This window comes from Heterodontus francisci, chromosome 10 (genome assembly GCF_036365525.1).
Source record: "Heterodontus francisci isolate sHetFra1 chromosome 10, sHetFra1.hap1, whole genome shotgun sequence".
Classification (NCBI taxonomy): Eukaryota; Metazoa; Chordata; class Chondrichthyes; order Heterodontiformes; family Heterodontidae; genus Heterodontus; species Heterodontus francisci.
This window is the reverse complement of record NC_090380.1, coordinates 126,167,623-126,193,680: the sequence shown is the minus strand read 5'-3', so window position 1 is coordinate 126,193,680 and position 26,058 is coordinate 126,167,623. Positions and strand designations below refer to the sequence as shown.

At 46.6% G+C, this 26,058-nt stretch overlaps 1 protein-coding gene across 2 annotated transcripts in view; it reads left to right on the top strand.

Moving 5' to 3' along the window:
* Positions 1 to 26,058, top strand: part of LOC137374747 (ubiquitin-associated and SH3 domain-containing protein A-like) — a 373,926-nt gene that overhangs the window by 131,148 nt on the left and 216,720 nt on the right. For both annotated transcript variants that reach the window (XM_068041326.1, XM_068041327.1), the window contains exon 8: positions 10,997 to 11,105. In XM_068041326.1, coding sequence (XP_067897427.1) covers positions 10,997 to 11,105 — 109 coding nt within the window. The remainder of the gene's footprint in view (positions 1 to 10,996; positions 11,106 to 26,058) is intronic.

Sequence of the window (26,058 nt, the reverse complement as noted above, 5' to 3'; positions counted from 1 at the left end):
AGTGCAGATCAGTCCAGTCCAGTGTAGTTCAGTCAGGTCCTGTCCAGTCCAGTCCAGTGCAGTTTAGTCCAGTTCAGTCAGGTCCTGTCCAGTCCAGTCCAGTGCAGTTTAGTCCAGTCCAGTGCAGTTCAGTCCAGTCCAGTCCAGTGCAGTCTAGTGCAGTCCATTCCAGTGCAGTTCAGTTCAGTCTAGTCCAGTGCAGTTCAGTTCAGTCTAGTCCAGTCCAAAGCCGTTCAGTCCAGTACAGTTTACTCTAATCCTGTCCAGTCCAGTGCAGTGCAGTTCAGTTCAGTCCAGTCCAGTCCAGTGCAGTGCAGTTCAGTCCAGTCGTCCAGTGCAATTCAATCCAGTCCAGTCCAGTTCATTCCAGTGCAGTTCTGTCCAGTCCACTCCAGTGCAGTGCAGTTCAGTCCAGTCCACTCCAGTGCAGTGCAGTCCAGTCCAGTTCAGTACAGTTCAGTCCAGTCCAGTGCATTCCAGTGCAGTGCAGTTCAGTCCAGTCCAGTGCAGTTCAGTCCAGTGCAGTTCAGTCCAGTCCACTCCAGTGCAGTGCAGTTCAGTCCAGTCCACTCCAGTGCAGTGCAGTTCAGTCCAGTCCACTCCAGTGCAGTGCAGTTCAGTCCAGTCCACTCCAGTGCACTTCAATCCAGTCCAGTTCAGTACAGTTCAGTCCAGTCCAGTGCAGTCCATTCCAGTGCAGTTCAGTCCAGTCCAGACCAGTCCAGTTCATTCCAGTGCAGTTCTGTCCAGTCCACTCCAGTGCAGTGCAGTTCAGTCCAGTCCACTCCAGTGCAGTGCAGTTCAGTCCAGTCGTCCAGTGCAATTCAATCCAGTCCAGTCCAGTTCATTCCAGTGCAGTTCTGTCCAGTTCACTCCAGTGCAGTGCAGTTCAGTCCAGTCCACTCCAGTGCAGTGCAGTTCAGTCCAGTCCAGTGCAGTTCATTCCAGTGCAGTTCTGTCCAGTCCACTCCAGTGCAGTGCAGTTCAGTCCAGTCCACTCCAGTGCAGTGCAGTTCAGTCCAGTCCACTCCAGTGCAGTGCAGTCCAGTCCACTCCAGTGCAGTGCAGTCCAGTCCACTCCAGTGCAGTGCAGTCCAGTCCAGTTCAGTACAGTTCAGTCCAGTCCAGTGCAGTCCATTCCAGTGCATTTCAGTCCAGTCCAGTCCAGTTCATTCCAGTGCAGTGCAGTTCAGTCCAGTCCAGTGCAGTTCAGTCCAATCCAGTGCAGTCCAGTCCAGTCCAGTGCAGTCCAGTCCAGTCCAGTGCAGTTCAGTCCAGTCCACTCCAGTGCAGTGCAGTTCGGTCCAGTCCACTCCAGTGCAGTGCAGTTCGGTCCAGTCCACTCCAGTGCAGTGCAGTTCGGTCCAGTCCACTCCAGTGCAGTGCAGTTCAGTCCAGTCCACTCCAGTGCAGTGCAGTTCGGTCCAGTCCACTCCAGTGCACTTCAATCCAGTCCAGTTCAGTGCAGTTCAGTCCAGTCCAGTGCAGTCCAGTCCAGTGCAGTTCAGTCCAGTGCAGTTCAGTCCAGTGCAGTTCAGTCCAGTTCAGTCCAGTCCAGTCCAGTTCAGTCCAGTTCAGTCCAGTTCAGTCCAGTTCAGTCCAGTTCAGTCCAGTCCAGTGCAGTTCAGTCCAGTCCAGTGCAGTTCAGTCCAGTCCAGTGCAGTTCAGTCCAGTCCACTCCAGTGCAGTGCAGTTCAGTCCAGTCCACTCCAGTGCACTTCAATCCAGTCCAGTTCAGTACAGTTCAGTCCAGTCCAGTGCAGTCCATTCCAGTGCAGTTCAGTCCAGTCCAGTCCAGTCCAGTTCATTCCAGTGCAGTTCTGTCCAGTCCACTCCAGTGCAGTGCAGTTCAGTCCAGTCCACTCCAGTGCAGTGCAGTTCAGTCCAGTCCAGTCCAGTTCATTCCAGTGCAGTTCTGTCCAGTCCACTCCAGTGCAGTGCAGTTCAGTCCAGTCCAGTGCAGTTCATTCCAGTGCAGTTCTGTCCAGTCCACTCCAGTGCAGTGCAGTTCAGTCCAGTCCACTCCAGTGCAGTGCAGTCCAGTCCACTCCAGTGCAGTGCAGTCCAGTCCAGTTCAGTACAGTTCAGTCCAGTCCAGTCCAGTGCAGTCCATTCCAGTGCATTTCAGTCCAGTCCAGTCCAGTTCATTCCAGTGCAGTGCAGTTCAGTCCAGTCCAGTGCAGTTCAGTCCAGTCCAGTGCAGTTCAGTCCAATCCAGTGCAGTTCAGTCCAATCCAGTGCAGTCCAGTCCACTCCAGTGCAGTGCAGTTCAGTCCAGTGCAGTGCAGTTCAGTCCAGTCCACTCCAGTGCAGTGCAATTCGGTCCAGTCCACTCCAGTGCAGTGCAGTTCGGTCCAGTCCACTCCAGTGCACTTCAATCCAGTCCAGTTCAGTACAGTTCAGTCCAGTCCAGTGCAGTCCATTCCAGTGCAGTTCTGTCCAGTCCACTCCAGTGCAGTGCAGTTCAGTCCAGTCCACTCCAGTGCAGTGCAGTTCAGTCCAGTCCACTCCAGTGCAGTGCAGTTCAGTCCAGTCCAGTCCACTCCAGTGCACTTCAATCCAGTCCAGTTCAGTACACTTCAGTGAGGACAAGTCCTGTTCAGTCCAGTCCAGTGCATTTCTGTCCTGTCCAGTCCAGTCCAGTAAGTCCAGTTCAGTTCAGGCCAGTCCAGGACAGTCCAGTTCAGTCCAGTCCTGTGCAGTCCAGTCCAGAGCAGTTCAGTTCCATCCAGTGCAGTTCAGTCCATTGCAATTTAGTCCATTCCAGTGCAATTCAGACCAGTCTAATCGAGTGGAGTTCAGTTCAGTCCAGTCCAGTCCACTCCAGGTCAGTACAGTTCAGTTCAGTTGAGTCCAGTCCTGCGAAGTTCAGTCCAGTCATTGCCGTTCAGTTCAGTCCAGCCCAGACCAATCCAGTCTAGACTATTCTGGTCCACTGCAGTTCAGTCCAGTGCTGTTCAGTCCAGTGCAGTTTGGTCCTGTCCAGCCCAGTCCAGTCCAGTTCAGTCCGGTGCAGTCCATTCTAGTCCATGGCAGTTTAGTCCATTCCAGTGCAGTCCAGTCCAGTCCAGTGCAATTCAGTCCAGTCCAGTCCAGTTCAGTTCCGTTCAGTTCAGTTCAGTCCAGTCCAGTGAGGTTCGGTCCAGTTCAGTGCAGTTTAGTCAGGTCCAGTCCAGTCCATTGCAGTTCAGTCGGGTCCAGTCCAGTCCAGTGCAACTCAGTCCAGTCCAGTCCGGTGCAGTTCAGTTCAGTCCAGCCCAGTTCAGTTCAGCCAGGTCCGGTACAGTACAGTCCAGTCCTGTTCAGTCCAGTCAGATCCAGTCCAGGCCACTCCAGTCCTGTCCAGTCCAGGCCAGTCCAGTGCAATTCAGTCCAGTCCGTTGTAGTCCAGTCAGTCCAGTCTGGCCCGGTGCAGTTCTGTCCAGTCAAATCAGTCCAGTCCTGTTAGATCAAGTCCATTCCAGTCCAGTCCAGTCTAGTCCAGTCCTGGCCACCAGAGTGGACCAACCTCATTCTGGGCAGAAATAAATAGAAGTGTGTCATCACAGTAAAACGGTAGTTGATTGGTTGGTGAGCTTTCTATCATTTATCTTTCAAAACTCAGGTGAATTTTCTAATTGTAAGGTTTTAATTATTAATAGTAATAAAGCTTAGTCGATTGGCTGGTGATTATTTCCTATTAGTTAATTAAGTAAATAATTAATCAGTTATTTAAAACCCAATCAGGATGACAGGGCAGGGGATGTGTTGCAGCTGAAGCGTGTGGGAGCTGGTGGACACCAGTGTGATTCACAGTGATCACGTCTACAGTGTCTGGCTCGAGGGGCTTCGGCTCAGAGTCAGTGACCTGGAGGCTGAGCTACAGACGCTAATATGCATCAGTGATGGGGAAAGTTACCTGGACACTTAGTTCCAGGAGGCAGTCACACCCCATAGGATAAGGTCTTCTGATTTGGTCAGAGACAGGGGTGTGTGACTGCGAGTGCGGCAGGTAAGGGGATCAAGAAGGCAGAAGTGGAGGAGCCTCAGCCTTTGCAATTGTCCAACGGGTTTGAGGTTCTTGCAGCTTGTTTGGATGAGAGTGAGGACTGCAGTGCGGATGAGCAAACTGACCGTGGCACCACGGTACAGGAAGCCATTCAAATGGGGGGAGTTATAGGAATGTAATGACTTCGAAGAGATAGAGAGTAATGTATCGAAGTTTGCTGATGATACAAAGGTAGATGGAAAGGTAAACTGCGAGGAGGACACAGAGAGGCTGCAAAGAGATATAGACAGGTGAAGTCAGTGGGCAACAAGATAGCTGATGGAGTATAATGTGGGGAAGTGTGAAGTTATGCACTTTGGTTGTAAGAATAGAAAAGCAGAATATTTTTAAAAAGGTGTGAAACCTGTAAATGCCGATGTTCAAAGAGACTTGGGTGTGCTTGTACGAGAAATGCAGAAGGTTAACATGCAGCTACAGCAAGAAATTAGAAAGGAAAATGGCATCTTGGCCTTTATTGCAAAGGGATTTGAGTACAGGAGTAAGGAGGTATTGGTACAATTGTACAGGGTTTTGAAGAGACCGCACCTGGAATACTGTGTGCAGTTTTGGTCTCCACATTAAGAAAGGGTATAGGGTATACTGGCGGACAGCCATAAAGGCGGGGCTAAAATGTGGCGAGTCGAAGAGACTTAGTAGTTGGCAGGAAAAAAGACAGAAGCGCAAGGGGAGAGCCAACTGTGTAACAGCCCCAACAACCAATTTTACCTGCATCGCCTGTGGAAGAGTCTGTCACTCTAGAATTGGCCTTTATAGCCACTCCAGGTGCTGCTTCACAAACCACTGACCACCTCCAGGCACTTGCCCATTGTCTCTCGAGATAAGGAGGCCCAAAGAAGAAGATACTTGTATTGGAGGTGGTACACCGAAGGTTCACTAAATTGGTCTCTGGGATGAGGGGGGGTTGTCCTATGATGAGAGGCTGAGTAAATTGTGTCTATATTCTCTGGCGTTTAGAAGAATGAGGTGATCTCATTGAGACATCTGAAAGGGCTTGATAGGGTAGAAGCTGAGAGATTGTTTCCGCTGGTCAGGGAATCTAGAACACGGGGACACAGTCTCAGGATAAGGGGTCAATCATTCAGGACTGAGATGAGGAGAAATTACTTCACTCAAAGGGTTGTGAATCTTTGGAATTCTCTACCCCAGAGGGTTGTGGATGCTCCGTCACTGAATACATTTAAGGCTAGGATAGATAGATTTTTGGTCTCTCAGGGAATCAAGTGATATGGGGAGTGGGCAGGAAAGTGGAATTGAAGCCCAAGATCAGCCATGATTATATTGAATGGCGGAGCAGGCTCGATGGGCCATATGGTCTACTCCTGCTCCTATTTCATGTGTTCTTGTGTCAGAGTCACAGTCAGGATCAGGATCAGAAACAGGTTCAGGGCTAGGATCAGGAACAGGGAGAGGATCAGGCTCGGGATCAGGAATGGGATCAGGATCAGAAACAGGATCAGGATCAAGGTCATAATCAGAACAACGATCAGGATCAGAGACAGGGAGAGGATCAGGATCAGGAGCAGAATCAGGATCAGAAACAGGATCAGGATCAGATACAGGGTTAAGATTAGGATCAGGGTTAGGGTCAGGTTTAGGGTTAAGATTAGGATCGGGGTTAGGGTCAGGTTTAGGGTTAAGATTAGGATCGGGGTTAGGGTCAGGTTTAGGGTTAAGATTAGGATCGGGGTTAGGGTCAGGTTTAGGGTTAAGATTAGGATCGGGGTTAGGGTCAGGTTTAGGGTTAAGATTAGGATCAGGGTTAGGGTCAGGTTTAGGATCGGGGTTAGGGTCAGGTTTAGGGTTAAGATTAGGATCAGGGTTAGGGTCAGGTTTAGGATCGGGGTTAGGGTCAGGTTTAGGGTTAAGATTAGGGTCAGGTTTAGGGTTAAGATTAGGATCAGGGTTAGGGTTAAGATTAGGATCAGGGTTAGGGTCAGGTTTAGGATCGGGGTTAGGGTCAGGTTTAGGGTTAAGATTAGGGTCAGGTTTAGGGTTAAGATTAGGATCAGGGTTAGGGTTAAGATTAGGATCAGGGTTAGGGTCAGGTTTAGAGTTAAGATTAGGATCAGGGTTAGGGTCAGGTTTAGGGTTAAGATTAGGATCAGGTTTAGGGTCAGGTTTAGGGTTAAGATTAGGATCAGGGTTAGGGTCAGGGTTAGGGTTAAGATTAGGACCAGGGTTAGGGTCAGGTTTAGGGTTAAGATTAGGACCAGGGTTAGGGTCAGGTTTAGGGTTAAGATTAGGATCAGGGTTAGGGTCAGGTTTAGGGTTAAGATTAGGATCAGGGTTAGGGTCAGGTTTAGGGTTAAGATTAGGATCAGGGTTAGGGTCAGGTTTAGGGTTAAGATTAGGATCGGGGTTAGGGTCAGGTTTAGGATCGGGGTTAGGGTCAGGTTTAGGGTTAAGATTAGGATCAGGGTTAGGGTCAGGTTTAGGGTTAAGATTAGGATCGGGGTTAGGGTCAGGTTTAGGGTTAAGATTAGGATCGGGGTTAGGGTCAGGTTTAGGGTTAAGATTAGGATCAGGGTTAGGGTCAGGTTTAGGATCGGGGTTAGGGTTAAGATTAGGATCAGGGTTAGGGTCAGGTTTAGGGTTAAGATTAGGATCAGGGTTAGGGTCAGGTTTAGAGTTAAGATTAGGATCAGGGTTAGGGTCAGGGTTAGGGTTAAGATTAGGATCAGGGTTAGGGTCAGGTTTAGGGTTAAGATTAGGATCAGGTTTAGGGTCAGGTTTCGGGTTAAGATTAGGATCAGGGTTAGGGTCAGGTTTAGAGTTAAGATTAGGATCAGGGTTAGGGTCAGGTTTAGGGTTAAGATTAGGATCAGGTTTAGGGTCAGGTTTCGGGTTAAGATTAGGATCAGGGTTAGGGTCAGGTTTAGAGTTAAGATTAGGATCAGGGTTAGGGTTAAGATTAGGATCAGGGTTAGGGTCAGGTTTAGAGTTAAGATTAGGATCAGGGTTAGGGTCAGGGTTAGGGTTAAGATTAGGATCAGGGTTAGGGTCAGGTTTAGGGTTAAGATTAGGATCAGGGTTAGGGTCAGGTTTAGGGTTAAGATTAGGATCAGGTTTAGGGTCAGGTTTCGGGTTAAGATTAGGATCAGGGTTAGGGTCAGGTTTAGAGTTAAGATTAGGATCAGGGTTAGGGTCAGGTTTAGGGTTAAGATTAGGATCAGGTTTAGGGTCAGGTTTCGGGTTAAGATTAGGATCAGGGTTAGGGTCAGGTTTAGAGTTAAGATTAGGATCAGGGTTAGGGTCAGGTTTAGGGTTAAGATTTGGATCAGGTTTAGGGTCAGGTTTAGGGTTAAGATTAGGATCAGGTTTAGGGTCAGGTTTAGGGTTAAGATTAGGATCAGGTTTAGGGTCAGGTTTAGGGTTAAGATTAGGATCAGGGTTAGGGTCAGGGTTAGGGTCAAGATTAGGGTCAAGATTAGGACCAGGGTTAGGGTCAGGTTTAGGGTCAAGATTAGGACCAGGGTTAGGGTCAGGTTTAGGGTTAAGATTAGGATCAGGGTTAGGGTCAGGTTTAGGGTCAAGATTAGGATCAGGGTTAGGGTCAGGGTTAGGGTTAAGATTAGGATCGGGGTTAGGGTCAGGTTTAGGGTTAAGATTAGGATCGGGGTTAGGGTCAGGTTTAGGGTTAAGATTAGGATCGGGGTTAGGGTCAGGTTTAGGATCGGGGTTAGGGTCAGGTTTAGGGTTAAGATTAGGATCAGGGTTAGGGTCAGGTTTAGGGTTAAGATTAGGATCGGGGTTAGGGTCAGGTTTAGGGTTAAGATTAGGATCGGGGTTAGGGTCAGGTTTAGGGTTAAGATTAGGATCAGGGTTAGGGTCAGGTTTAGGATCGGGGTTAGGGTTAAGATTAGGATCAGGGTTAGGGTCAGGTTTAGGGTTAAGATTAGGATCAGGTTTAGGGTCAGGTTTAGGGTTAAGATTAGGATCAGGGTTAGGGTTAAGATTAGGATCAGGGTTAGGGTCAGGTTTAGAGTTAAGATTAGGATCAGGGTTAGGGTCAGGGTTAGGGTTAAGATTAGGATCAGGGTTAGGGTCAGGTTTAGGGTTAAGATTAGGATCAGGGTTAGGGTCAGGTTTAGGGTTAAGATTAGGATCAGGTTTAGGGTCATGTTTCGGGTTAAGATTAGGATCAGGGTTAGGGTCAGGTTTAGAGTTAAGCTTAGGATCAGGGTTAGGGTCAGGTTTAGGGTTAAGATTAGGATCAGGTTTAGGGTCAGGTTTAGGGTTAAGATTAGGATCAGGTTTAGGGTCAGGTTTAGGGTTAAGATTAGGATCAGGGTTAGGGTCAGGGTTAGGGTCAAGATTAGGACCAGGGTTAGGGTCAGGTTAAGGGTCAAGATTAGGACCAGGGTTAGGGTCAGGTTTAGGGTCAAGATTAGGATCAGGGTTAGGGTCAGGTTTAGGGTTAAGATTAGGATCAGGGTTAGGGTTAAGATTAGGATCAGGGTTAGGGTCAGGTTTAGGGTTAAGATTAGGATCGGGGTTAGGGTCAGGTTTAGGGTTAAGATTAGGATCAGGGTTAGGGTCAGGTTGAGGATCGGGGTTAGGGTCAGGTTTAGGGTCAAGATTAGGATCGGGGTTAGGGTCAGGTTTAGGGTTAAGATTAGGATCAGGGTTAGGGTCAGGTTTAGGATCGGGGTTAGGGTTAAGATTAGGATCAGGGTTAGGGTCAGGTTTAGGGTTAAGATTAGGATCAGGTTTAGGGTCAGGTTTAGGGTTAAGATTAGGATCAGGGTTAGGGTTAAGATTAGGATCAGGGTTAGGGTCAGGTTTCGAGTTAAGATTAGGATCAGGGTTAGGGTCAGGTTTAGGGTTAAGATTAGGATCAGGTTTAGGGTCAGGTTTAGGGTTAAGATTAGGATCAGGGTTAGGGTCAGGGTTAGGGTTAAGATTAGGATCAGGGTTAGGGTCAGGTTTAGAGTTAAGATTAGGATCAGGGTTAGGGTCAGGTTTAGGCTTAAGATTAGGATCAGGGTTAGGGTCAGGTTTAGAGTTCAGATTAGGATCAGGGTTAGGGTTAAGATTAGGATCAGGGTTAGGGTCAGGTTTAGGATCGGGGTTAGGGTCAGGGTTAGGGTCAGGGTTAGGGTCATGGTCAGGGTCAGGGTCAAGATTAGGATCAGGGTTAGGATCAGGGTTAGGGTCAGGTTTAGGGTCAGGTTTAGGGACAGGTTTAGGGTTAAGATTAGGATCAGGTTTAGGGTCAGGTTTCGGGTTAAGATTAGGATCAGGGTTAGGGTCAGGTTTAGAGTTAAGATTAGGATCAGGGTTAGGGTCAGGTTTAGGGTTAAGATTTGGATCAGGTTTAGGGTCAGGTTTAGGGTTAAGATTAGGATCACTTTTAGGGTCAGGTTTAGGGTTAAGATTAGGATCAGGTTTAGGGTCAGGTTTAGAGTTAAGATTAGGATCAGGGTTAGGGTCAGTTTTAGGATTAAGATTAGGATCAGGGTTAGGGTCAGGTTTAGGGTTAAGATTAGGATCAGGGTTAGGGTCAGGTTTAGGGTCAGGTTTAGGATCAGGGTTAGGGTCAGGTTTAGGGTTAAGATTAGGATCAGGTTTAGGGTCAGGTTTAGGGTTAAGATTAGGATCAGGGTTAGGGTCAGGGTTAGGGTTAAGATTAGGATCAGGGTTAGGGTCAGGTTTAGGCTTAAGATTAGGATCAGGGTTAGGGTCAGGTTTAGGGTTAAGATTAGGATCAGGGTTAGGGTCAGGTTTAGGGTTAAGATTAGGATCAGGGTTAGGGTCAGGTTTAGGGTTAAGATTAGGATCAGGGTTAGGGTCAGGGTTAGGTTTAAGATTAGGATCAGGGTTAGGGTTAAGATTAGGATCAGGGTTAGGGTCAGGTTTAGGTTTAAGATTAGGATCAGGGTTAGGGTTAAGATTAGGATCAGGGTTAGGGTTAAGATTAGGATCAGGGTTAGGGTTAAGATTAGGATCAGGGTTAGGGTTAAGATTAGGATCAGGGTTAGGGTCAGGTTTAGGGTTAAGATTAGGATCAGGGTTAGGGTCAGGTTTAGGGTTAAGATTAGGATCAGGGTTAGGGTCAGGTTTAGGGTTAAGATTAGGATCAGGGTTAGGGTCAGGTTTAGGGTTAAGATTAGGATCAGGGTTAGGGTCAGGGTTAGGTTTAAGATTAGGATCAGGGTTAGGGTTAAGATTAGGATCAGGGTTAGGGTTAAGATTAGGATCAGGGTTAGGGTCAGGTTTAGGTTTAAGATTAGGATCAGGGTTAGGGTCAGGTTTAGGGTTAAGATTAGGATCAGGGTTAGGGTCAGGGTTAGGTTTAAGATTAGGATCAGGGTTAGGGTTAAGATTAGGATCAGGGTTAGGGTCAGGTTTAGGGTTAAGATTAGGATCAGGGTTAGGGTTAAGATTAGGATCAGGGTTAGGGTTAAGATTAGGATCAGGGTTAGGGTTAAGATTAGGATCAGGGTTAGGGTCAGGTTTAGGGTTAAGATTAGGATCAGGGTTAGGGTCAGGTTTAGGGTTAAGATTAGGATCAGGTTTAGGGTCAGGGTTAGGGTTAAGATTAGGATCAGGGTTAGGGTCAGGTTTAGGGTTAAGATTAGGATCAGGGTTAGGGTCAGGTTTAGGGTTAAGATTAGGATCAGGTTTAGGGTCAGGGTTAGGGTTAAGATTAGGATCAGGTTTAGGGTCAGGGTTAGGGTTAAGATTAGGATCAGGGTTAGGGTTAAGATTAGGATCAGAAATGGGATCAGAATCCAGATCAGGATCTTCTGGCCCATGAAATAAGTTGATCAGCAGAATGACAAGATGTAAATACCCACTAATTGGCTCAAGGTCTAGTCATTGGAAAACAACATTAGAAATTTATAAAACCATTTTAAGATTGTAAACATTCAGATAAAAATGTGAAATACTGATTCCTCTGAAGCCTTATTTAAATGGTCCTTTTTAATCTGTCCCCTGTTGCAGTTGATTGAGGCAGCATCCTCCAGGAGATATGTTCTAGTCATGCGGCACGCTGAGAGAGTCGATCTGGTGTTTGGCAAGTCTTGGGTAGCACAGTGCATCACTGCAGAAGGTGGGTTTTAGGTGAAGAATGGAAGGTTCTGTAACTCACCTGCTGTTAATCTCAAGTAAAGCTTATGACAAAATGGAAGGACATTACTTCACTCACTTTTCCTGCAACTTTCTCCTTCCTGTTCTGTCCATTCGCAGATCATAGAATCATAGAAAGTTTGCAGCACAGAAAGAGGCCACTTGGCCGATCGTGTCTGCGCAGGTCGAAAAATGATCCACTCATTCTAATCCCACCTTCCAGCATTTGGTCCGTAGCCCTGCAGATTACGGCACTTGAGGTGAATATCCAGACTCCTTTTGAATGAGTTAAGGGTTTCTGCCTCAACTACCTTTACAGGCAGAGAGTTCCAGACTCCCACCACCCTCTGGGTGAAAAAAGCTTTTCCTCATCTCCCCTCTAATCTTTCTCCCAAGCACGTTAACTCTATGTCCTCTAGTCACTGATCTCTCTGCTAAGGTAAATAGGTCCTTCACCTCCACTCTATCCAGGCCCCTCAACATTTTGTACATTTCAATCAGATCTGCCCTCAGCCTTCTCTGTTCCAAGGAGAACAACCCCAGCCTATCCAATCTTTCCTCATAGCTGCATTTTTCCAGTCCTGGCAACATCCTCGTAAATCTCATCTGTACCCTCTCTAGTGCAATTACATCCTTTCTATAATGAGGTGACCAGAACTGCACTCAGTACTCAAGTTGTGGCCAAACCAATGATTTATACGGTTCCAGCATATCCTCCCTGCTGTTATATTCTGTACCTCGGCTAATAAAGGAAAGAATTCCATATGCCTTCTTAACCACCTTATCAACCTGTCCTGCTACCTTCAGGGATCTGTGGACATTCACTCCAAGGTCCCTCACTTTCTCTACACTTATCAGTATTTTCCCATTAATCGTGTATTCCTTTGCCTTGTTTGACCTCCCCAAATGCATCACCTCACACTTCTCCGGGTTGAATTCCATTTGCCACTTTTCTGCCCATCTGACTATCAATATCTTCCTGCAGCCTACAGCTATTCTCCTCACTATCTACCACACGGCCAATCTTGGTGCCAACTGCAAACATCTTAATTTTTTTCATTCATTCATGGGATGTGGGCGTCGCTGGCTCGGCCAGAATTTATTGTCCATCCCTAATTGCCCTGAGAAGGTGGTAGTGAGCTGCCTTCTTGAACCACTGCAGTCCATGTGGGGTAGGTACACCCACAGTGCTGTTAGGAAGGGAGTTCCAAGATTCCGACCCAGCGACAGTGAAGGAACGGCGATATAGTTCCATATCAGGATGGTGTGTGACTTGGAGGGGAACTTGCAGGTGGTGATGTTCCCATGCATTTGCTGCCCTTGTCCTTCTAGTTGGTAGAGGTCATGGGTTTGGAAGGTGCTGTCTAAGGAGCCTTGGTGCGTTGCTGCAGTGCATCTTGTAGATGGTACACACTGCTGCCATTGTGTGTCGGTAGTGGAGAGAGTGAATGTTTGTAGATGGGGTGCCAATCAAGTGGGCTGCTTTGTCCTGGATGGTGTTGAGCTTCTTGAGTGTTGTTGGAGCTGCACCCATCCAGGCAAGTGGAGAGTATTCCATCACACTCCTGACTTGTGCCTTGTAGATGGTGGACAGGCTTTGGGGAGTCAGGAGGGGAGTTACTCGCTGCAGGATTCCTAGTCTCTGACCTGCTCTTGCAGCCATAGTATTTATATGGCTATTCCAGTTCAGTTTCTGGTCAATGGTAACCCCTAGGATGTTGATAGTGGGGGATCCAGCGATGGTAATGCTGTTGGATGTCAAGGGGAGATGTTTAGATTCTCTCTTGTTGGAGATGGTCATTGCCTGGCACTTGTGTGGCGTGAATGTTACTTGCCACTTATTAGCCCAAGCCTGGATATTGTCCAGGTCTTGCTGCATTTCTACACAGACTGCTTCAGTATCTGAGGAGTCACAAATGGTGCTGAACATTGTGCAATCGTCAGCGAACATCCCCACTTCTGACCTGATGATTGAAGGAAGGTCATTGATGAAGCAGCTGAAGATGGTTGGGCCTAGGACACTACCCTGATGAATTCCTGCAGTGATGTCCTGGAGCTCAGATGATTGACCTCTGCCATGGTCCTGTAGTATTTTTTCAGAATATGCAGTTTGCCTTTAAGGCTTGCAAAGGATCAGTATTGCTTTAAGAACCAGCAAGCCTCAGGAGTTATAGGAAGGTGCATTTTTGTTGCCTCAAACAGCCATTTGGAGACTGCGATTCAAAGGGTGCATTCTCGATACCCTGGAAACAGCCACTGGGAGTGAGTCTCATGCAATACATTTGTTACAGTTCAGTTTTGAACTGGTTTATGAGTTGAAGACAGTTTGTTCTAACAGACACAGATAGAGGACACAGACAGCTGTGATGGCAGCACCTGGAAAAAGAGCTCTCAACCATTTAAACTGAAGGAATAGGATTTTAGTCTGTTTATTATTATCTCTCAAAATTCTAAAAAAAAAGTCAAGCCAAAACAGAGATCTCTGGTAATTTAAATTGGAGAAAGGGAAGTTAGATTGTGACAATCTGTTATCCCTCAAAAACTCTAAAGTCAGATTGATTCTGTTGAAAGTGTATGCAAGTCATTAATTGTTGAAATTCTCTGGAGAAGGAAAGCAACATTCTGTGAGGACTTCGAGCAACATCCTGTGAGGACTTCAAGCAACATTGGACTGTAAATTTGCAAGGACTCTTAATTTTTTTCTATTTTAAATTTTGTTTATATTTTCACAGTGTTTAAGAATTTAGTTCTTCTAATTAAAGAGTTAATTTGTTGATTTAAAGACACGTGGTTTGGTTAGCCTCATTTGGGGGTTCATAAATGGTACAATTTGGTTGGGTCTTTCTCTAATTTGGAAAGTTTTAAATGATATGTTAGCTGATCTGCGGAACAACAGGATTGAATTAACTGTGTTGGTCCCACCACAATCAGAATCGTATATTTTGATTGGGGCTTTGACAGGAGCGGTCAGTCGTAACTTATTTATTGGGGTCTCATCCGCAACTTGAATGACGTATTAATTGGGAGCTGACTCAAGATTTGAATCATATATTAACTGGGAGGCTCGCATGCAGTTGAATGGTACTCAATTCGCATCTGGGATCAGAATCAGACAAATTTGGAGGGCTCGCATTTGGAATCATAGTAATTATTTGTCTCTGGGATAACATGTTTAAATTGGAGTCTTGCATTTGGCATCATATTAATTGCTCTCGAATCTGGGATCTTATCAATTGGAAACTTGATTGTTGGGATTTAAATCCGACACCGATTACAAAGAAATTAAAAGAACCAGGTCTCTTGTATAATAAGGTACAATCTATACCACTGTAATGGTATTAGTGGTTGTAGTAGAGTTTTTGGGAAATGTTTCCCTAAGTAACTTGATAACTTTAAATAAGAACAAGTTAAAAGATTTGGCAGTGAAATTGGGATTGAAATTGAAATCAGGTGCCAGAAAAGTAGAGATAATTGACATAATAGCCAACATCTGGAATTAGTAGCAGAAGATGATGATGATGAGGAGACAGATGAAGGGCAGTACACAAGAACACAAAAACACAAGAAGTAGGAGCAGGAATAGGCCATTCAGCCCCTCGAGCCTGCCCCACCATTCAATAAGATCATGGTTGATCTGTCCCAGGCCTCAACTCCTCTTTCGGACCTGTTCCGCATAACCCTCGACTCCCCAAGATTTCAAAAATCTATCTACCTCCTCCTTAAATACATTTAGTGACCTCGCCTCCACAACTCTCTGAGGCAGAGAATTCCAGACATTCACTACCCTCTGAGAGAAGAAATTCCTTCGCATCTCAGTTTTAAATGCTCCGACTAGTGGAAACATCTTCTCAACATCTACCCTGTCAAGCCCCCTCAGAATCTTATATGTTTCAATAAGATCACCGCTCATTCTTCTAAACTCCAATGAATAAAGGCCTAACCTGTTTAACCATTCTTGATAAGACAGCCCCTTCATCCCAGGAATCAGCCCAGTGAACCTTTTCTGAACTGCCTCCAATGCTAGTATATCCTTCTTTAAATCCGGGGACCAAAAGTGTCCGCAATACTCCAGGTGTGGCCTCACCAACACCCTGTACAGTTGTAACAAGACTTCCCTATTTTTAAACTCTAACCCCCTGGCAATAAAGGCCAAAATTCCATTTGCCTTCCGAACTACCTGTTGCATATGCATGCTGACTTTTTGTGTTTTCTGTACAAGAACACCGAGATCCCTCTGCACTGCAGTATTTTGTAGTCTTTCTCCATTTAAATAATAATCTGCCTTTTTATTCTTCCTACCAAAGTGGATTACAAGAAAGCAAGTATGAAAGATAAGAAAGTAGTAGGTCCAAGAGTGATGCAGTGGAATTGGCTAGGATTCAGAGTCATAGTGTCATACAGCATAGAAACAGGCCCTTCGGCCCACCGCATCCATGCCGACCATAATGCCTATCTATACTAATCCCACCTGCCTGCATTAATTCCATATCCCTCTATGCCTTGCTCATTCAAGTACCTGTCCAGATGCCTCTTAAATGTTGCTACTGTTCCTGCCTCCACCACTTCCTCTGGCAGCTCATTCCAGATACCCACTATTCTTTGTGTGAAAAATTTACCCTTTGATCCCCTTTAAACCTCCTCCCTCTCACCTTAAATCTATGCCCTCTAGTTTTAGTCACCCCTACCATGGGAAACAAACTCTGGCTATCTACCCTACCTATGCCCCTCATAATGTTATACCTGTATCATGTCCCCTCTCAGCCTCCTTTGCTTCAGGGAAAAAAGACCCAGCCTATCAAATCTGTCTTTATAACTCAAGCCCTCCAAACCAGGCAACATCCTTGTGAATCTTTTTTTATTTATTTTTTTATTTAGAGGTACAGCACTGAAACAGGCCCTTCAGCCCACCGAGTCTGTGCCGACCAACAACCACCCATTTATACTAACCCGACAGTAATCCCATATTCCCTATCACCTCCCTACACTAGGGGCAATTTACAATGGCCAATTTACCTATCACCTGTAAGTCTTTGGATGTGGGAGGAAACCGGAGCACCCGGCGAAAACCCATGCAAACACAGGGAGAACTTGCAAACTCCGCACAGGCAGCACCCAGAATCGAACCCGGGTCCCTGGAGCTGAGTCTGCAGTGCTAACCACTGTGCCGCCCTCTCTGCAACCTCTCCAGCTTAATCACATCTTTCCTGTAGTGCGGTGACCAGAACTGCACACAGTACTCCAAATGCGGCCTAACCAACGTTATGTACAACTGTAACATGACGTTCCAACTCTTGTACTCGATGCCTCAGCCGATGAAGGCAAGCATGCCATACGCCTTCTTCACCACCCTGTCTACCTGTGTTGCCACTTTCAGGGAACTAGGTACATGCACCCCAAGGTCTCTCTGCTCAACAACACTCCCCAGGGCCCTGCAATTCACTGTATATGTCCTGCCCTGGTTTAACTTCCCAAAATGCATTACTTCGCACTTGTCTGCGTTAAATTCCATTTGCCAATCCCTTGCCCACTTTCCCAGTTTATCTATATCCTGTTGTAACCTTAGACGACCTTCTTCACTGTCCACTATACCACCAATTTTGGTGTCATCTGCAAACTTACTAATCATGCCCCCTACATTCACATCCAAGTCATTAATATATATAACAAACAACAGAGGGCCCAGCACTGATCCCTGCGGCACACCACTGGTCACCGGCCTCCAATCTGAAAAAAAAGCCTCCACTACCACCCTCTGCCTCCTATCACCAAGCCAATTTTGTATACAATTTGCTAGCTCACCCTGGATCCCATGTGTTCGAACCTTCTGGACCAGCCTACCATGCAGGACCTTGTCAAAGGCCTTTCTAAAGTCCATGTAGACAACGTCCATCGCCCTGTCCTCATCAATCCTCTTGGTCACCTCCTTGAAAAACTCAATCAAATTCATGAGACATGATTTCCGTCCAAGTATCCCTATTGTCCATCACCTCAGCCAGGTGAGCTGCACAGCTTGGAGCACTGACCACGACAGGGTTCACTATTCTCGGAGAAGTTTCTCGACGACCCCTTAACCTATGTGGCATCACTTGACACTGGAAAACCCTGTCCAGTGTAACAGAAGCTGATTTTTTCTTACCCTGGGGTGTCAAAGGAATTTGACAGTATCCTTCCAACACATCTGTCTCTTTAAGACACCTAGTGTTGCCCACTCTGTCCATACAGTCCTTTAAATGAGAATTTGGGTAGGAGTCTGCCTTCTTTAACACAGTGACTTTTCTAGAGTCTATGCAAGTTTGAGCCGTCCCACCAGGTTTAGTCATCAAGACCATCTGTGAATTCCAGCTGTCCTGACTAGGTTCATCTAAGCTGCCCTTTAGCATGCATTGTACAAAGAACAAAGAAAATTACAGCACAGGAACAGGCCCTTCGGCCCTCCAAGCCAGCGCCGATCCAGATCCTCTATCTAAACATGTCGCCTATTTTCTAAGGGTCTGTATCTCTTTGCTTCCTGCCCATTCATGTATCTGTCTAGATACATCTTAAAAGACGCTATCGTGCCCGCGTCTACCACCTCCGCTGGCAACGCGTTTCAGGCACCCACCACCCTCTGCGTAAAGAACTTTCCACGCATATCCCCCCTAAACTTTTCCCCTTTCACTTTGAACTCATGACCCCTAGGAATTGAATCCCCCACTCTGGGGAAAAAGCTTCTTGCTATCCACCCTGTCTCTACCTCTCATGATTTTGTACACCTCAATCAGGTCCCACCTCAACCTCCGTCTTTCTAATGAAAATAATCCTAAATCTACTCAACCTCTCTTCATAGCTAGCGCCCTCCATACCAGGCAACATCCTGGTGAACCTCCTCTGCACCCTCTCCAAAGCATCCACATCCTTTTGGTAATGTGGCGACCAGAACTGCACGCAGTATTCCAAATGTGGCCGAACCAAAGTCTTATACAACTGTCACATGACCTGCCAACCCTTGTACTCAATACCCCGTCCGATGAAGGAAAGCATGCCGTATGCCTTCTTGACCACTCTATTGACCTGCGTTCCCACCTTCAGGGAACAATGGACCTGAACACCCAAATCTCTCAGGACATCAATTTTCCCCAGGACTTTTCCATTTACTGCGTAGTTCACTCTGGAATTGGATCTTCCAAAATGCATCACCTCGCATTTGCCCTGATTGAACTCCCTCTGCCATTTCTCTGCCCAACTCTCCAATCGATCTATATTCTGCTGTATTCTCTGACAGTCCCCTTCATTGGCCTTTCATTGCAGCAGCTTTTTCGGGAGCAGAGAATGCGAGCGAGTGAGCAGCTGGGAAGGTCAGTTTAAAGTAAACTTAATTTCCTTTTGTTTTCGGCGGAGACCAGGGGGCTGCTGGGTAAGTAAAACCCTATATATTTGGGCCGTTTCTGAACCCGAGACACTACACCTGTAGTGTCTCCCACCCGCCCTCCTCCTCTAACCAAAAAAAAAGGACTCAGTGGTGTGTAGATAAGGTAAGCCTTTTAATATTTCTCTTTTTTTTATCGTGTGATTGGTAAAAACTTTTTGTTCCTTTTTCATTGAACTAAGTTAAGCTTAAGATTAAAAAATGGCAGGAGATCTCAGACCCGTGACATGCTCCTCTTGCTCAATGTGGGAGATCAGGGACATGGCTGATGTCCCTGACTCCTTCACGTGCAGGAAGTGTGTCCAGCTACAGCTCTTGTTAGACCGCATTACGGCTCTGGAGCTGCGGATGGACTCACTTTGGAGCATCCGCGATGCTGAAGATGTCGTGGATAGCACGTTTAGCGAATTGGTCACACCGCAGATTAGGATTGCTGAGGGAGAAAGGGAATGGGTGACCAAAAGGCAGAGAAAGAGCAGGAAGGCAGCGCAGGTGTCCCCTGCGGTCATCTCCCTCCACAACAGGTATACCGTTTTGGATACTGTTGAGGGAGATGGCTCACCAGGGGAAGGCAGCAGTAGCCAGATTCATGGCACCGTGGCTGGCTCTGCTGCTCAGAAGGGCGGGAAAAAGAGTGGAAGGGCTATAGTCATCGGGGATTCGATTGTAAGGGGAGTAGATAGGCGGTTCTGTGGTCGAAAACGAGGCTCCCGAATGGTATGTTGCCTCCCAGGTGCACGGGTCAGGGATGTCTCAGATCGGCTGCAGAACATTCTGAAAGGGGAGGGTGAACAGCCAGTTGTCGTTGTGTACATAGGCACCAATGATATAGGTAAAAAGCGGGATGAGGTCCTACAAGCAGAATTTAGGGAGTTAGGAACCAAGTTAAAAAGTAGGACCTCAGAGGTAGTAATCTCAGGATTGCTACGAGTGCCACATGCTAGTCAGAGTAGAAATGAAAGAATAGTCAGGATGAATGCGTGGCTTGAGAGATGGTGCAGGAGGGAGGGGTTCAGATTTTTGGGACATTGGGACCGGTTCTGGGGGAGGTGGGACTATTACAAATTGGACGGTCTACACCTGGGCCGGACTGGAACCAATGTCCTTGGGGGTGCTTTTGCTAACGCTGTTGGGGAGGGTTTAAACTAATGTGGCAGGGGGATGGGAACCAAATGAGGTCAGTGGAGAGTAAGGAGGGAGTAACTAAAGCCTGTAAGGAACTAGATAATGAAGTCAGCGTGACTAAGGGAAAGAGTAGGCAGGGAGCAGATGTTGAAAGCAAAGGGACTGGCGGTCTGAGGTGTATTTGTTTTAATGCAAGAAGTGTAGTAGGTAAGGCAGATGAACTTAGGGCTTGGATTAGTACCTGGGAGTATGATGTTATTGCTATTACTGAGACTTGGTTAAGGGAAGGGCATGATTGGCAACTAAATATCCCAGGATACCGATGCTTCAGGCGGGATAGAGAGGGAGGTAAAAGGGGTGGAGGAGTTGCATTACTGGTCAAAGAGGATATCACAGCTGTGCTGAAGGAAGGCACTATGGAGGACTCGAGCAGTGAGGCAAAATGGGCAGAACTCAGAAATAGGAAGGGTGCAGTAACAAGGTTGGGGCTGTACTACAGGCCTCCCAACAGCGAGCGTGAGATAGAGGTACAAATATGTAAACAGATTATGGAAAGATGTAGGAGCAACAGGGTGGTGGTGATAGGAGATTTTAATTTTCCCAACATTGACTGGGATTCACTTAGTGTTAGAGGTCTAGATGGAGCAGAATTTGTAAGGAGCATCCAGGAGGGTTTTCTAGAGCAGTATGTAAATAGTCCAACTCGGGAAGGGGCCATACTGGACCTGGTGTTGCGGAATGAGCCGGGCCAGGTGGTTGACGTTTCAGTAGGGGACTACTTTGGGAATAGTGATCACAATTCCGTAAGCTTTAAAATACTCATGGACAAAGACGAGAGTGGTCCTAAAGGAAGAGTGCTAAATTGGGGCAAGGCCAACTATACCAAAATTCGGCAGGAGCTGGGGAATGTAGATTGGGAGCAGCTGTTTGAAGGGAAATCCACATTTGATATGTGGGAGGCTTTTAAAGAGAGGTTGATTAGCGTGCAGGAGAGACATGTTCCTGTGAAAATGAGGGGTAGAAATGGCAAGATTAGGGAACCATGGATGACAGGTGAAATTGAGAGACTAGCTAAGAGGAAAAAGGAAGCATACATAAGGTCTAGGCGGCTGATGAAAGACGAAGCTTTGAAAGAATATCGGGATTGTAGGCGCAATCTGAAACGAGGAATTAAGAGGGCTAAAAGGGGTCATGAAATATCTTTAGCAAACAGGGTTAAGGAAAATCCCAAAGCCTTTTATTCATATATAAGGAGCAAGAGGGTAACTAGAGAAAGGATTGGCCCACTCAAGGACAAAGGAGGAAAGTTATGCGTGGAGTCAGAGAAAATGGGTGAGATTCTAAACGAGTACTTTGCATCGGTATTCACTGAGGAGAGGGACATGACAGATGTTGAGGTTAGGGATAGATGTTTGATTACTCTAGGTCAAGTCGGCATAAGGAGGGAGGAAGTGTTGGGTATTCTAAAAGGCATTAAGGTGGACAAGTCCCCAGATCCGGATGGGATCTATCCCAGGTTACTGTGGGAAGCAAGAGAGGAAATAGTTGGGGCCTTAACAGATATCTTTGCAACATCCTTAAAACGGGTGAGGTCCCAGAGGACTGGAGAATTGCTAATGTTGTCCCCTTGTTTAAGAAGGGTAGCAGGGATAATCCAGGTAATTATAGACCGGTGAGCCTGACGTCAGTGGTAGGGAAGCTGCTGGAGAAGATACTGAGGGATAGGATCTATTCCCATTTGGAAGAAAATGGGCTTATCAGTGATAGGCAACATGGTTTTGTGCAGGGAAGGTCATGTCTTACCAACTTAATAGAATTCTTTGAGGAAGTGACAAAGTTGATTGATGAGGGAAGGGCTGTAGATGTCGTATACATAGACTTCAGTAAGGCGTTTGATAAGGTTCCCCATGGCAGGCTGATGGAGAAAGTGAAGGCGCATGGGGTCCAAGGTGTACTAGCTAGATGGATAAAGAACTGGCTGGGCAACAGGAGACAGAGAGTAGCAGTGGAAGGGAGTTTCTCAAAATGGAGACGTGTGACCAGTGGTGTTCCACAGGGATCCGTGCTGGGACCACTGTTGTTTGTGATATACATAAATGATTTGGAGGAAAGTATAGGAGGTCTGATTCGCAAGTTTGCAGACGACACTAAGATTGGTGGAGTAGCAGATAGTGAAGGGGACTGTCAGAATACAGCAGAATATAGATAGACTGGAGAGTTGGGCAGAGAAATGGCAGATGGAGTTCAATCAGGGCAAATGCGAGGTGATGCATTTTGGAAGATCCAATTCAAGAGTGAACTATGCAGTAAATGGAAAAGTCCTGGGGAAAATTGATGTGCAGAGAGATTTGGGTGTTCAGGTCCATTGTTCCCTGAAGGTGGCAACGCAGGTCAATAGAGTGGTCAAGAAGGCATACGGCATGCTTTCCTTCATTGGACGGGGTATTGAGTACAAATGTTGGCAGGTCATGTTACAGTTGTATAGGACTTTGGTTCGGCCACATTTGGAATACTGCGTGCAGTTCTGGTCGCCACATTACCAAAAGGATGTGGATGCTTTGGAGAGGGTGCAGAGGAGGTTCACCAGGATGTTGCCTGGAATGGAGGGTGCTAGCTATGAAGAGAGGTTGAGTAGATTAGGATTATTTTCATTAGAAAGACGGAGGTTGAGGGGGGACCTGATTGAGGTGTACAAAATCATGAGAGGTATAGACAGGGTAGATAGCAAGAAGCTTTTTCCCCCCAGAGTGGGGGATTCAATTACAAGGGGACACGAGTTCAAAGTGAAAGGGGAAAAGTTTAGGGGGGATATGCGTGGAAAGTTCTTTACGCAGAGGGTGGTGGGTGCATGGAATGCATTACCAGCGGAGCTGGTAGACGCAGGCACGATAGCGTCTTTTGAGATGTATCTAGACAGATACATGAATGGGCAGGAAGTAAAGAGATACAGACCCTTAGAAAATAGGCGACAGGTTTAGATAGAGGATTTGGATCGGCACAGGCTTTGAGGGCCGAAGGGCCTGTTCCTGTGCTGTAATTTTCTTTGTTCTTTGTAAAGTTGGCAAGTCTACTACTGTTGCAGGCAGGGCGTTCCACGCCCCTACTGATCTGAGTAAAGAAACTACCTCTGACATCTGTCCTATATCTATCACCCCTCAACTTAAAGCTATGTCCCCTCGTGTTTGCCATCACCATCCGAGGAAAAAGACTCACTATCCACCCTATCTAACCCTCTGATTATCTTATATGTCTCTATTGAGTCACCTCTCCTCCTCCTTCTCTCCAACGAAATCAACCTCAAGTCCCTCAGCCTTTCCTCGTAAGATCTTCCCTCCATACCAGGCAACATCCTAGTAAATCTCCTCTGCACCCTTTCCATAGCTTCCACATCCTTCCTATAATGCGGTGACCAGAACTGCACGCAATACTCTAGGCAGCATGACCTCGTGGCTCCGAAACTCGATCCCCCTACTAATAAAAGCTAACACACCAAATGCCTTCTTAACAGTCCTATTAACCTGGGTAGCAACCTTCAGGGATTTATGCACCTGGACACCAAGATCTCTCTGTTCATCTACACTACCAAGAATCTTCCCATTAGCCCAGTACTCTGCATTCCTGTTACTCCTTCCAAAGTGAATCACCTCACACTTTTCCGCATTAATCTCCATTTGCCATCTCTCAGCCCAGCTCTGCAGCCTATCTATGTCCCTCTGTACCCTACAACATCCTTCGGCACTATCCACAACTCCATTGACCTTCGTGTCATCCGCAAATTTACTAACCCACCTTTCTACACCCTCTTCCAGGTCATTTATAAAAATAACAGCAGTGGCCCCAAAACAGATCCTTGCGGTACACCACTGGTAACTAAACTCCAGGATGAACATTTGCCATCAACCACCACCCTCTGTCTTCTTTCAGCTAGCCAATTTCTGATCCAAAGCTCTAAATCACCTTCAACCCCATACTTCCGTATTTTCTGCAATAGCCGACCGTGGGGAACCTTATCAAACGCCTTACTGAAATCCATATACACCACATCCACTGCTTTACCTTCATCCACCTGTTTGGTCACCTTCTCGAAAAACTCTAAGGTTTGTGAGGCACGACCTACCCTTCACAAAACCGTGCTGACTATCGATAATGAACTTATTCTTTTCAAGATGATTATAAATCCTGTCTCTTATAACCTTTTCCAACATTTTAACCACAACCGAAGTAAGGCTCACAGGTCTATAATTATCAGAGCTGTCTCTACTCCCCTTCTTGAACAAGGGGACAACATTTGCTATCCTCCAGTCTTCCGGCACTAATCCTGTCGACAATGACGACATAAAGATCAAGGACAAAAGCTCTGCAATCTCCTCCCTCGCTTCCCAGAGAATCCTAGGATAAATCCCATCTGGCCCAGGGGACTTATCTATTTTCACAGTCTAAAAGCGAGCCATCTTACAGTGCTGACTTTGTTTGCACTGGAGAGCTGACTTGGGTTGCATTAGAGTGCTACAGTGGAAGTTTGGTAACTGAGGAAATTCGGTAAGGAGGGAGTGAGGAACTCCTTTCATTTCCTACCTGTTCTCAGAGTGAGGGGAGCTGAGAGCTTCCAAAGAGCACAGCTGACTGGGAGAAGACTCGGAAGGTGGAGTTCCGGACCGGTAACTATAAAAAAAAACTTAACTTTGGTTAAAAAACTGAAAGTGACGTCACAGGAAAGCTGTGACCTGATTGGCTGGTAGGGAATTCTTTTTACTGAATTTGAAAATAAAACATGGATAAAAATTGATTAAATCCCTAATTAAGTAATTAATAAGTAGAGTAACTAAACCAGAGGGAGGAGATTACTGTATTTTGTCAGCATTTAATATTTATAATAGGAATCTAGCACTAGGGACCATATAGTTAATTATAACAATTTAGTAAGGATTTAATAAGTATTTATTTTAAATTAATTTATTAATTAGTGCTAGAAATGGCAGTTAGAGGGGTCAAGTGCTTCACCTGTGAGATGTGGGAAGTCCGTGATGCTTCCAGCGTTCTGGACGACTACATCTGCAGGAAGTGTACCCAGTTGCAGCTCCTCACAGACCGCATGGATCAGTTGGAGCAGCAACTGGATGCACTTAGGAGCATGCAGGTGGCAGAAAGTGTCATAGACAGGAGTTTTAGAGAAGTGGTTACACCCAAGGTGCAGGCAGATAGATGGGTGACCGCTAGAAGGGGCAGGCAGTCAGTGCAGGAGTCCCCTCTCTAACAAGTATACCGTTTTGGATACTATTGTGGGGGATGGCCTATCAGGGGAAAACAGTCAGAGCAGTGGCACCACGGCTGGCATTGTTGTTCAGCAGGGAGGGACAAAGCGCAAAAGAACAATAGTTATAGGGGACTCTATAGTCAGGGGCATAGATAGGCACTTCTATGGACGTGAAAGAGACTCCAGGATGGTATGTTGCCTCCCTGGTGCCAGGGTCAAGGATGTCTCTGAACGGCCAAGGGGCATTCTGAAGGGGGAGGGTGAACAGCCAGAGGTTGTGGTACACATCGGTACCAACGACATAGGCAGGAAGAGTGATGAGGTCCTGCAGGGGGAGTTTAGGGAGTTAGGTAGTAAGTTAAAAGACAGGACCTCAAGGGTTGTAATGTCGGGATTACTCCCTGTGCCACGTGCCAGTGAGGCTAGAAATAGGAAGATAGTGCAGCTAAACACGTGGCTGAACAGCTGGTGTAGAAGGGAAGGTTTCAGATTTCTGGATCATTGGGATCTCTTCAGGGACAGGTGGGACCTGTACAAGAAGGAAGGATTGCATCTGAACTGTAGGGGCACAAATATCCTGGCTGCGAGGTTTGCTAGCGTCACTCGGAGGGTTTAAATTGGTGCGGCAGGGGGGTGGGAACCAGAGCAGTAGGACAGCAGGTGAAATAAATGAGGGGGGACTAGTAAATAAGGCCAGTAAGACTAAGAGGAAGAGCAGGCAGGGAGATGTTGCTGAGCACAGCGGGACTGGTGGTCTGAAGTGCATTTGTTTCAATGCGAGAAGTATAACAGGTAAGGCAGAAGAACTTAGAGCTTGGATTAGTACTTGGAACTATGATGTTGTTGCTATTACAGAGACTTGGTTGAGGGAAGGACAGGATTGGCAGCTAAATGTTCCAGGATTTAGAAGCTTCAGGCGGGATAGAGGGGGATGTAAAAGGGGTGGGGGAGTTGCATTACTTGTTAAGGAGAATATCACAGCTGTACTGCGAGAGGACACCTCAGAGGGGTAGTGAAGCGAGGCAATATGGGTGGAGCTCAGGAATAGGAAGGGTGCAGTCACAATGTTGGGGGTTTACTACAGGCCTCCCAACAGCCAGCGGGAGGTAGAGGAGCAGATATGTAGACAGATTTTGGACAGATGTAAAGGTA